Source organism: Micromys minutus, assembly GCF_963924665.1.
Source record: "Micromys minutus genome assembly, chromosome: 24".
NCBI classification, from domain to species: Eukaryota; Metazoa; Chordata; class Mammalia; order Rodentia; family Muridae; genus Micromys; species Micromys minutus.
In genome coordinates, this window is record NC_137959.1 from 33288208 (window position 1) to 33301498 (window position 13291).

Genomic DNA, 13291 nt, shown 5'->3' on the forward strand with positions numbered 1-13291 from the left:
TCTGACAGGTACTTTCACGTGGTCACCTCGATGAGCCATGTTTGAGATAACATAGAAAAAGAGGCTCCATGAAATGAGAGGGGAAGCCAGCTCTTGGTCACTCAAGACCCCAAGCCAGAAGCAGGACTTGGGTTAGCTGGGAAGTGGGACACTGGGCTATGTACTTCAGGGAGTTATCATGAGGTTGGACTGGACTTACTGTCCTCTAAGAACACCCCACAAAGTGATGGAACCACCTAAGGATTTCATCCAAGCCAACAAACAAACAAACAAACAAACAAACAAACAAAAATACATGTTAAAGCACAGTAAGAAAGGGGGTGAGTGTTGGTTGCTGTATATCAAGTTCATTGAATAAATAAGTGTTTTTTTTAAAGCCAAAATGTGACCAGATTCTAAACTCCCATTTGTCCTCAGAAATGTGATACAAAACTATGTAGCTTTAATAGCTTCATGCTAAAAGAACCCTAGCTCCACGAGAGGCACTGTTGCAAATGCCTTCAATCAATGTGCATGCTCCATCATTAACAACCCTCTGGTGTGCCTATCAACTATCCTCACTGTGAACCACCAAGTGGTTGCTGGGAGTTGAACTTACGACCTCTGGGAGAAGAGCCAGTGCTCTTAACCTCTGAGCCATCTCTCTAGTACTACTATCCCCACTTCACAGAGAAAGGACTAAGTTGTCAGCAGGGTCACCAAGCTGTAATACTGCTGAGCTTGAGCCACCCTTTTCTCTGCCCTCTCCCAAGACATCTGAAAACATGTGCAGAACACTACAGTTTGCCGGACTTTCTGTATTGGTCCTTGAGACCAGCAGCCCTGCGGCAGGAATATGTGTTAAAAGTGACTAGGCACCTATCTCAAAACTCACAAGGCAGGGGCCACATCTACAATGTAAAACCATGAGGCAGACATCTCACTGAAGCTCCCCACAGTACATACAAAGTGACTCCCAAACTTACTGCACCCAAGAAGGTTCCTGAATCCTAGGCCTCCTGGTGAAACAAGAGGCTTCTCGTCCTGCATAGGATTTCACTTGTCTTTAATGAGCCCTTTGGGGTGTGATTCATATGTTTTGCTTTCTAGCTTACCGCTGCTGCCAAATTAGAAATGAAGATGGAATCGATAGAAAGGAAAGTTTCTGTCAGAGAGCACGGGACACTTGAAGAAACCACCAGGAAAAAGAAAGCTACGACCGAGTACGCATTTGGATTTCCCATTCCACAGGAACAGGAGGACAGCGAAGGAGTCTCCCTGAAGGACTCTGACAAAAACCTGGCACAGAAGTTTAAAGTCTATGACACGTGCTTAAAGGATGTCCAAAACCTCCTCATGTACTGGGACCGAAAGCAAGGGATGATGCTACACCATGCAGGCACAGAGGAGCTGCCACATGAGGCCGATGACCAGCGCCAGGCGCCTTCAGGGGGTGGCGGGGGGCGCAGGGGCCGCAAGGACCGGGAGAGGGAGCGTTTAGAGAAGGAGAGGGCTGAGAAGGAGCGTCTGGAAAGGGAGAAGGCAGAGAGAGAGCGCCTGGAGAAGCTGAGGGCCTTGGAGGAGCGGAGTGATGGGGAAGGAGAAGGGGAAGAGGAACACGAGGGAAAGAAGGATATCGGGGTGCCCTTCATCAACATCCAGACTCCAGACTTTGAAGGCGTAAGCTGGAAGCAAGCCCTGGAGAGTGACAAGCTTCCCAAAGGAGATCAGGTACAAAGGCTTCTGTGGGTAAAGCAACAAGTGAAACCTAGGGACTATGCTACCATAGCATATCTTCATACTGAAAACTCCAAAGCCCTTGATTAATCTCCGATACCTCCTTGAATATAGGACAATAGCTAGAGCGACCTTTTCAATCCATAGACAGTTCCACCAACCTAGTCCATCTGTCATTAAAAGCCATCTTTACATCCAGTCTTTGATATTGACAACACTAGCACCCAGGGGAATAAGAGATGTACTTTGGAGTCAATGAAAAGACTTCTCTATTCTAAAATTTCTTCCTATGAAAGCTTTCTATTGGGGTGGGAATTAATCTATTAGGTAGGCAGCCTTTTACTACTACCACTAAAATCTGTGTGCCTTATAAAGCAACCTCAACTGGTGGTTTAAGGGAAGGAGGTTTTCTATGAGATAGATAGATAGATAGATAGATAGATAGATAGATAGATAGGCAGACACACATACATATGTATATGTGTGTATTATATATAGTGCATTTTTATATACACTTTTTCTGTAAAGCACTAGAAAGTAAAATTAAAGGTCACACAGTTTTTCAACAACCACTTACCTCAGCCTTGGGAGGTTGAAGGCAACCACTAACAAGATGCGGTGGCCTTGGCCATGTTCCAGTAACTTTCCTTTGCAAAAGCAAACCTCAGGCCACATTTGTCAAAGAGCAGGCAGGGCCACAGTCTGCTAACATCTGGTTCAATCAGAAATTATGTAGAACAGTTGGAACAGACGAAGGCCCTAGAGGGATGCATGGCAGGAAGGAGTCAGAGGAGGGTAAAAGCGATCCTGGTGAATGTTCTCACAGCCTTACCTACAGTAGGTCTAGGGTGGAGATGAAGAACACACAACACACTCTCTCTACACACCTCACAAGCCTTGTCTCAGGCCAAACTTAGGGAAGGAACTGGAGGGAGTGGGGACTCAGGAAATCCTTTCCTCCTTGACCAGAACAACTTATTGTAGAGTTTTGTATCCTCCACATTCCGACTCATAGGTTGATTAGACTATTCATTTAACAACTGGTAGTAATAAAAATTGGTTATTAATTTAATAATTACAGCTTTCTCTGTGGACATTCTAAATCTTAAGAAGCAACTCCAGTTCCATCTCAGGATGCTCTGAGGTTCATGGGGATGGGATTCACAGATTACATGGAGGTCTTGGTTTGGTAGGCCTACTGGGCCACTTAGTCATCACTGGTGTGACTGACAGTCTAGACACGGAACTCCTGTATGCTGAGAAGGAACTTGCTGCCTAATCTCCAGGCCTTTGCTTTGAAGATGCTCATGTTTTATAATCATGAGTCTGGAGCAGAGTACCAGAGTACAGTGAGAGAAAGCCCCAGAACCTGAGCTTTATTTTCTAGGTTTTTCTCCTTGCTCTACATTACCTGTCCCAATCCCAACATTTGCTTGTCTTTGGATAGAAAGAACGTTTAAAGAAAATGGGTAAAGAAAAGGGGTAAAGACCATCTCCTGTATCAACCTGGTTCCTATCCAAATGGAGTTTATAACCCTATTTGCAAAGGCAGACAAATGGTCACAATGAAAGCTGACACTGGCTATGAGAAATACAGAGCATACACATGCCACAAGCAAAGAGCCTCCAGGATCCCGTGAAAGCCTGGAAGAGCCAAGTTGGAGGCTCACCCTTCCCTTAGGATCCCTGGATAACACTAAGGGCAGGGAAGGTTGCATGGGTCACCCATGTTCATTCTGACAGGGCCATAGAGTTGGCGCACAGTCTGTACAGGAGATTAATGCAAAGCTTTTCATTTAGATCCTGAACAGCCTAGGCCTGGGATCCTCGGGACCACCCATCCCTCCGCCTGTCTTGTTCTCCATCATCTCTTATCCAGCGAAGCGGCAGTCTTTGGTCGCCACGGAGATCCTGAAGCACTTTGTGTTTGTGATCCCATCAAGTGAAGACCTCCCCCTGTTGGATGAGAAAAAGGACTTAGAAGGAGACTCAGATCTCTTCCTCAACACCATCATAAGCAAGGTAAAGGGTCCACGGCTGCTCTCGAACTCGGCAGGGTTCACAGGACAGGGACGAAGGCCACCCCCACAGGGAAAGGATCTGAGATCTGAGTCAGGCATGAGGTTTGTTTCTCTGGACCTCCTGCCTGAGGAGCTCCATGAACCACTCACTGAGTCTTCCCTGTATCTACCTGGGAGGGCACTGAAAAGTGAGTGCTACTCCTCCCTTCTCTTTCTTGATCCCCAGGGGACAGTTTAGGGAACATATCACATTGCTCAGAAGCTCATATTAAAAAATAGGCAAACTGGTTTTTTTATTATTATTATTAGAGTGCATTTGTCATGCCAAGTGATGAGGCCTATCATGAGCCTCTGCCCATGGTCCCTCCCGCCCTCTCCCATGAATCCCTCTCCTCTTCCCAAATTGTTCCCCTTCCACTTTCATACTGTATATGTGGATGTGTGTGTTGCTAATATGTACATACAACATAGGTTCTATACAGGAGAGAAAGAGTGAGGTATTCTGGCTCCGGCTTTTTCCACATAATAGTTTCCAATTTCATTCTTTTTTTTTTTTTGACCTGAAAATGACATAATTTCACTTTTTTTTTTTTTTTTTTTTTTTTTTTTGGTAGCTGAATAAAACTCTGTGTGTATGTGTAGGGGGCAGGGACAAGGGGTTTTCTTTTCCCATTTACCTGTTGTTGAATACCTAGGCTGACCACACAGCCTGGCTGTTGTTGTCCATAGAGCCATAACTAACCTAAATGAGTAAGTGCCTCTGTGGTGTGCTGACATAGATTCCTTTGGGTATATTCCCAGCACTGGTATAGTGGGGATTGTAGGGTAGTGGAGTTTGGTGTTGTCTGTTTGTGTTTTGGTTTGTCCGTTTTTAGGAACATCCATGCTGACTTCCATGATAGCTACAATAGTTTGCATTCCTAACAGCAGTGTACTTTTAATGCACCTCCTTGATAAGAGGTTTTGTGGTTTGGTTTGGATTTTACAAACCTATTGGTCATTTGTACTTGGTCTTTTAAGAAGTAACTTCCATTTCATTTGTCTGGTTCATTTATTGGTTGGAGTTTGGTGGGGAGTGTTTTATTTCTGAGTTTTTCATCTATTCTCCATATTAATCCATTGTCAGATACATAGCTGGCAATTTTTTTTCCTCTCGTCCCGTGAGCTGACTTCACTCTACCCATGGCTTCCTGTGCTGAACAAGAGCTTCTAGATTTTAGGCAATCCGGCTGATAGTTCTTGAAATGATTCCCTGAGCTGTTAGAGTCTTTTTCCACCCCTACCTATGTCAGGATCTTCAAGTGTTCTGTCTTTCCTTCTCTCTCTCTCTCTCTCTCTCTCTCTCTCTCTCTCTCTCTCACACACACACACACACACACACACACACACACACTCTGTTTCAGAATTTCAATTCTTTTTTTAAATTATTGGATATTTTATTTATTTGCATTTCAAATGTTATCCCCTTTCCCTCCAGCAACCCCCTATCCCCTCCCCCTCCCCCTGCTTCTATGAGGGTGCTCCCCTATCCACCCACTCCCACCTCCCCACCCTGGCATTCCCCTACACTGGGACATCGAGCCTTCATAGGACCAAGGGCCTATCCTCCAATTGATGCCAGAATTCTTATGTTAAGGTTCTTAATTTATATTGAATTGCTTTGGAGAAAAAGATGAATAAAGTCTCATCCCTTTACACATGGGTACCCAGGGTTTTTTATCTGGTAAAGAATCTGTTCCTCCTCAATAGATGTTTTTATTTAACAAAGTTAGGTGAGTGAAGCCCTATGGGTTTGTCTCTGGGTCCCTCTGTTTGTTCTACCCTGCTGTGTGCCTGTTACCATGCTCCCTAGCTTAACTGACACCACCAATGTTGCTCTTTTTCCTTGTGAAGGCTTTAGCAATCCAGGATCTTTGTGCTTCCATATAAAACTTAAGATTGTCCTTTTATCACATGGCTGTTTTCCTCAGAATATCAAGAGAGGTTGCATTAAATCCAAAGATAGCTCTTGGTAGTGTAGCCATTGTCACAATCTTAATTCTGATAGTCTATGAGCATAAGTGTCTTTCTGGAGTCTTCTTAATTTCTTTCTTCAACCGAAACTAGCTTACAACCTTGGTGTGTGTGTGTGTGTGTGTGTGTGTGTGTGTGTGTGTGTGTGTGTGTCTGAATCTGTGAGCATGGATATGGCATGTGTGTACATCAGTAAGTGAGGTTGTGCACATAAGCTAAGAAACCAGAAAGAGAACCACTAGAGGGAAAACAGTGTTGAAGGGAAGAGGAAGGGACTCATGGCAGATGAAGGAGGGAAAGAGGTTCTAAGGAAGGGGATCAAAGTGTACCAGGATTGTTGGGGCATGGGAAGGGGGGATAAGAGAGAAAATTCCCTCTGCCCAAAGGGGAATCAATAAAAGCAAACTGAAAATGCCATAAGAAAACACAATACTGTGTTTCACATCATCACTATGATGTGCTAATTTTGAGAATCTCTCTTTTCACAAAGTACAGAGACGTGTTTAGGGTAATCTAAAACAGTGTAAGAATGCAAAGATTCAAGGGAACACACACCACCAAGGAAAAATTAGATTTTTTTAAATTCCTGTGGAAAGATTGATATTTTGCATGGAGTCACTTTTAAGTCTCCTTGCCTAACCATACATAAAAGTAAATTTTAGCTGATCTAATATTTTTTAATTAACAAAACAAAATCATGTAAATGTAGAAGAAATCATACATAAAATTCATAGACAAAAACCACAAAAAGAAGTTGATCTGAGCAATAATATGTCGATCACATGCATATTAAAATTATAACCATGGTCTTTATCCCAAGAGAGTATGGTGACCCAACATTTTAATCCCTTTGTACACCCTTCCCAGGAGGAGACGAAACCAGCTGTAGGCCCTGACTACCTCACAATGAGGCTCTGTCCCATGTCCAATATACAGGTACCTAATAAATTAGCATCTTCAGTGAGCAGCACTGGCGTTTCTCCCTAGAGCAGACTGCTCACTGGTAATTCTGCAAAGAAAAGATGGGAAAAGTTAGAGCCATCGTGAGAAGTGACTACTGTGCACCAACCCCTTCTTCTGAGAACTGACCCTATCCAGAACAAAACAAAACAAAACAAAAAGCAGTTAAGCAATCTTTAACTCATCACAGAGAAGGAACTCTAGCTATTAGGCAATTGAGAAGGCAAACTTCATTCGTAAACCAGAAGAATAATAGCTGAAAGTATTAAAATGACAGTAGACCTAAACCATCAGGATTGGACATACATGGGAGAAAATGATTCAAATACACTATAGACATGTGGTAACAAATGTAATGTGATAATCTGTAACCACTTGGGAACTGTCTATTCCTATGAAGAGATACCATAACCAAGGCAACTTATTTAAAAAGGAAGCATTTAGTTGGGGGGCCGGCTTACAGTTTCAGAGGACGAGTCCATGACTGTCATGGCTGGTTTCATGGCAGCAGGCAGGCAGTCATGGTCCTGGAGCTGCAGCTGAGAGCTTACGTCATATCTGCAAGTTGGAGACAGGGAGAGAAGACTGACCCAGCATGGGTTTTTGATCCTCAAACCCCATCCCCCATGACACACTTTCTCCAGCAAGGCCATACCTCCTAACTTTTCCCAAAGCAGTTCCACCAACTGGAGAGCCAGCACTAAAATACCTGAGGCTGTGGAAACCGCCGAAGGAGCACATAACTGTAAAAAAACGCACGCCTAAGACACCCAGGGAGGTATTAACCTGAATCACATTATTTTATTATTATTAATAAAGATTACAGAAACATTATTGTCATTCGTAACTATGACTGACTTCCCTGTGGTCGGTGCAGGAGAAAGTCCTTGCTCTGAGGATACATGAGCTGACAGACTTAGAAGCAGAGTTCTCAGACTGACAGGATCTGGGCTGAATAAAAAAGAGAGAGTCACCTGGGCATGAAAATTCACCACTCAGCTTCCTGAGGGTGAACGAGGCATGGCCGGCTACCTAGCACTCCTACCTCCGTGACTCCCCCATCTCAGGAGACTCCAAAGTGGGAGCCCAAATAAAACCCATCCCTAGGTAGCATTTGTCAGGCACCTCAATCGCAGCAGCACATGAAGGAACACAGCCAGCATCCAGAACTGGACTGAGGGTTACCAAAAGTTAGGATTGCAATGCGCCCCCCTGGTCTCTAGGGTTTCCTAATAATGAAAGGTTAGAATGTGGATCTCTGTGAATTCAAGGCCAGCCAGAGCTACGCACAGAGAAACCCTGCCGTGAAAAAGGGAGAGGATGTGTGTAAAGGATCAGTAAATTTAAAATAAAAAGAAAATAGGTCAAGAAGCAGGAAAATGCACTCTAAAAGGTAGGAAGTGCTTATTAAATATGGTCAGTTCCATTCGGGCGTTTTATTTGTTCTCCTTCCATATAGTAAGAGATTCTGTTTAAATCCCTTCCAAGTCCTTAGAACAAAGAGAAGGAAAAAGGAAATATTAGCCATCATGTGCCAGGTGGCCAGAGAACCTGGCCCAAGCAATGCCAAGGAAGCTGAATGCCCAGCTGGCTGTGATGGGATCCTGCCAGGAGCTGAAATTTTTCCCATATGCCCCCCGTCCGGGATTGCTGTAGGGTTTCTACCTCCTCCTCAGGGAACGGAGTACCCAGAGAAACGCTGATCTTGTCACTAACTCCTGAAACTGTTGGCCCTGGCCTTTCCCCATGACGACTACTCACCAACCAGACTGCAGACACGCTACACGCACCCCTGTCTTTATTGAGTGACAGAAGTATTTAAGCCTTTGTGCTCATTTTGAATTAAGGCTCAAGAGGAACAGCTCTCTCCACCTAAGGGAAGCAAACAGAAATTGAGAGAAAAAACAGACCTAGTTCGTGAAACTCAGAAGGAAAAACGGCGCACGAACTCCAGCAGGAAAGGCCTCTCTGGGGGAACCTCGGGGAACATTGCCCCGATGTCTGACATAGACCAGAACAACATCGATGGAGAACACTCCCAAGAGAAATTCATCAGGTAGGCCTTGCAGGGACAAGGGAGAGGGAGGACGAAGACAAGTTGGGAGCACAGCAGTCACACCACCAGAGGAGTGCAGGGCCATTCTAACCCCAGCTGCACAGGACCTGTTCCAGGCAGTTCTCCTGTCCTCTTCACGTGGTTACTTTAAAAGTCTGTGTTCGTTTCAGGCTGAATCACTTCCGGTGGGTCGTGCCTCCAAACGGAGAGGTAACCTTGAGAGTGCACTTCTCCTCTTTCGATGTTGGCAACTATGACCAAACATTTAATTTCGAGATTCTTGGGACCCGCCGCCAGTACCAGCTTTACTGCCGAGGAGTCTGCACCTACCCACACATCTGCAAAGACCCAAAGTAAGTGTCCTTTATTTTGGAAAGCAAAGGTTGGAAAACATGATTTTTAGTCACCCTACGCATACCCCAAGGAATTTGAACAAGTGGGGAACCAAAGAGAATGCTCAACGGGTAAAGGTGCTTTTTCCAAGTGTGAATGCTCATACATACATACATACACACACACACACACAAACTAAAACAATAAAACAACAACAGCAGCAACATTGAACTGGGAACACAGCCCAGACCCTCTTGTATCAGACCATTAAGCAGATTCAAAAAGCACCTTTTACCTTTACTTTGGGACGTGTTGTCCTGTGAACTGAACCTCCATGAGTGTTGGTTCTATTAGGCACTGAACTCCCCTGTGCAGTTTAAGTCTCACATAAACCCACAGGGGGGGGCAAACTGTCAAGGTGACTCCCCAACGGGGGATGGACTTTCTGTAGCTTGCCTTTTCGTAATTCTCAACAAGGAGTCCTGTTTTACTAAAGAACTGAGAAGCTGACTATTATCCAGTGAAGCTAGTTTTTCCTAGAGATCCTTGTGGGTTTTTTCTATCTGGGTGTTCTGAGGCAGACTATCCAGCTCAGCGCTAGAAGCCTTTTCCTCAAGTTCAAGCCATGCCATCTTCTCTTAGAAAGCCGGAGATAAAGCTTCCATGGAGATCCTCACGTTAGCTGTCTCCAGACATCAGGAGCTTTCACTGAGCAGGGAGTGCTGGGTCCATTTGTGTACCATTATCTTTACCTCTTCCTCCCCCATTTTCAGAGTTGTGTTCCCCCAGAGGAAGAAAGACATGAAGTTAAAGGAAGTTGTCATTAAGAAGTATGTAATAAGCATGGAGAAGTTTTACTTCGGGCCACTTCTTTGCGGAAAGTCAAGAGACAAGTAAGTATTTCACTATTTCAAAGTCAATTGAAGATTTCTGGGTTGAATTCAAAAATACTGCAAGTAGAGTTTTTATATAATTGTGGCTTTTATTGACACTGCCCCAGGAGAACTGGATAGTCTCTGCTTTGACACACAGATACTTTTCCTAGTGGAAAAGCCTAGAAGAAGACCAGGCTTCGGAAAGGTGGAATCAAGACTTCACTTTGGGATGTATCGAGTCCAAGTTGTTTAGAAGATATCTCTGGGAACCACATAAGTCAGAATATATGGTTTGAGTTCTTGCTGGGGACTCTGTCATCAAGATAATCAGATCCATCAATACAGGCATTGGGAACAAGCAGAGAGGGTGAGACAAGGGATGGTTGTACCAAGAGCTTCTCCATATACAAGAGGAGTCACAGTAGACATGAGAAAGAGGGTCATAGAATCACATGAGAAGAATGGATGATCAACTCTGTCATATGCTATAGGAAAATGGAAGCGAAGGCATCTACTGGATTCAGCATGGGGAGTTTGTGGGGAAGTGGGAGCAGGAGTCCTTCTGGGAAAGCTCTGGGAATTCTGCCCAAATTATCACTGGGACTAACAACATTGATCACCATGGTCCCAAGACCCAACACAAATTCCATTCACTTACTCACTTTAAACATCAAACCTTGTCAACAAAAATAATGGGAAGACAACAGTATCTGCCTCATAGGTTTGGGAAGACTAACTGGGTAACACACAAGAACTCTTCACCGTCCTGCCAAATGATGTGATTTAGTGATGGCTAAAACGCTGAGGTCACCTCCCCTTTCCCAGTCATTCACAGAGTCGCCTGACTCTGATTTGAATCCATCGTTCTATCTTCTCCCATCCTTCATCACAGACTACTCAAAGGCGCTTCTCAGACTCTCTTGGCTTTCCTGGCCTGGGCTGTGATCTCTAATGATGTATATCTTTTAATTCCCTCAGCCTTCCTCAGTGGTTCCTTTCCTGTTCATTGCCTTTAGCAGAATATCTCCCAATAGCCATGAGACCTACCTGTACAGATCTTTCCGAGGACATTAGGAATCAGAATCAGACTTGCCATGTGAACAAGGCCAGATAAGCTTATGTCAGAATAGTAACAGTCTATGAAGATGTTGTGGAAGTAAATGAGCTCCAAGACAGATGTAAATATCAGGTGACCCAAATGATAATCTCTCACGGATAGATGATCACTTTTCCTGGAGTTCTAAGGACTAAAACTAACTACCATTCATTGGACATCTGTTATGTCCACTTGTTTGAGTGTACGATGTCACTGAATACCAATCAACCCTAAGGAATACTGTTACCCCATCTTACAACTAAGAAGACCAAGACTTGTGGGGTGTCACATGACAGTGCAGTATTCTCAGAGGCAAGTGAACAACCACAGATGTCACGGTCTCAGTCAACATGCCACCACCTCAGCACAGTCACACTGCCATTTCAAATTCCACTACACCTCATAGGATCCTGTTACCCCCAAACTCTCACCCAGTCCTCATAATCACATCCCCATTCCCATTCGTCTCCAGGTATAAGTCATCCTTGTTCCCTGGCAACATGGAGACACTGACGATCCTGAATGATTCTCCAATGGTGGTGGAGGCATACTTCTGTTTCCAGTATGACGTAAAAGCAAGCACCTACTTTCTAGAGCCTGTCAACATGATTCTGAAACCCAATGAAAAGCAGGTACAATCAAAGGGGGGAATATTCTATCAGGGTGAGGACAGTCAAGACCTGACACCCCCAGTGCAAATGAACATTCCTTTGCCTCTCTCACCAGATACTAAATGTATGGGCCTACCCTACTGCAGTCGGTGTCTTTGAAGACAGCATTGTCTGCTGCATCAAGGAGAACCCCGAGCCAGCCATCTTTAAGTTAAGCTGCCAAGGAATTCGACCAGAAATTGAGGTGGAGCCCAGGCAATTACATTTTGACCGGCTCTTGCTTCATAGGTAAGAGTTCCACATAACTCAGGGACAGGAGGGGAACCTCAAGAACATTTAGGTCTGGGGTAATCAACTGGTCTTGAGTTACTCTAGACTTTCTGGGTTTGTTGTTGTCTGTGTATATATCACTGGACACTGAACTCAGAGCCTTGTGCATGTGAGACAAGTAACTCTGTCACTGAGCTTCAATGCCTCCCCCCAGCCCATATTTTGCCTTTTAATTAAGTCAAGAAAAGAAAATAGTAGTACTTTAACTCCTTCCTTTCCAGTTTGTATCCCCCGGATCTCCTTTAGTTGTCCTATTGCTCTAGCTAGAACTTCAAGTACCATAGCCAATAGATAATAAAGAGAGTGGACAACCTTGTCCTGTTCTTGAGTTTAGTAGAATCACTTTTGAGTTTCTCCCCCATTTAATTTGATGTTGACTACTGTCTTGCTGTATATTGCCTTTATTACATTTAGGTATGTCTCTTGTATTTAGGTATGATCTCACCAAGACTTTTATCATGAAGGGGTGTTGGATTTTGTCAAAGGCTTTTTTAGTAATCTAATGAGATGGCCCTGTGGGGTTTCTTTGTTTCAGTTGGTTTACATGGTAGAGTACATGGACAGAGTTTTTGTATGTTGAACCATTCCTGCATCTCTGGAATGAGGCCTACTTGATCATGGTAGATGTTCCTTTTGATGTGTTCTTGGATTCAGTTTGCAAGTGTTATTGAGTATTTTTGCATCAATGTTCATGAAGGAAATTGGTGTGTAATTCTCTTTCTTTGTTGAGTCTTTGTGTGGCCACATAAAATGAAACTGGCAATGTTCCTTCTGTTTCTATTTTTGTAGAATAATTTGAGAAGTATTATTATTAGCTTTGGAAATATGGTAAATCTGGTAGAATTCTGCACTAAATTTCCTGGCCCTCGACTTTAGGCGGGGAGGGGGGAGGAGTGGTGGGGGTTGGGAAGGGTGAAAAACTTTAAATGACTGCTTCTATTTTCTTAGTGATTATAGGTCTATTTAAATTGTTTATCCGATTTTGATTTAACTTTGATAAATAGTATATATCAAAAAAATTTCCACTTTTTTTGATTTTCCAATTTTGTGGAGTACAGGAATTTTTGTATGACTTAATGATTCTTTCATGTGTTGTTATGTTCTGTGTCTCTCTTTCCATTTCTAACTGCATTGATTTGTATGATCTCTCTGCCTTTTAGTTTGGATAAGGGTTTGTCTAACTTGTTGATTTTCCTGAAGAACCAACTCTTCATTTCATTGGCTCTTTGTATTGTTCTGTTGCTTCTATTTTATTTGATTTCAGACCTCAGTTTGATTAA

The 13291-nt window shown here is 43.7% G+C and overlaps 1 protein-coding gene across 1 annotated transcript in view; it reads left to right on the forward strand.

Annotated features, from left to right (window-relative positions):
* HYDIN (HYDIN axonemal central pair apparatus protein) overlaps positions 1-13291 on the forward strand; it is a gene marked incomplete at both ends in the record, with an annotated part of 333158 nt that overhangs the window by 255006 nt on the left and 64861 nt on the right. The window contains 7 exon segments of the mRNA XM_080936961.1: positions 1090-1710; positions 3517-3738; positions 8558-8766; positions 8937-9119; positions 9873-9992; positions 11543-11702; positions 11797-11969. Coding sequence (XP_080793087.1) covers positions 1090-1710; positions 3517-3738; positions 8558-8766; positions 8937-9119; positions 9873-9992; positions 11543-11702; positions 11797-11969 — 1688 coding nt within the window.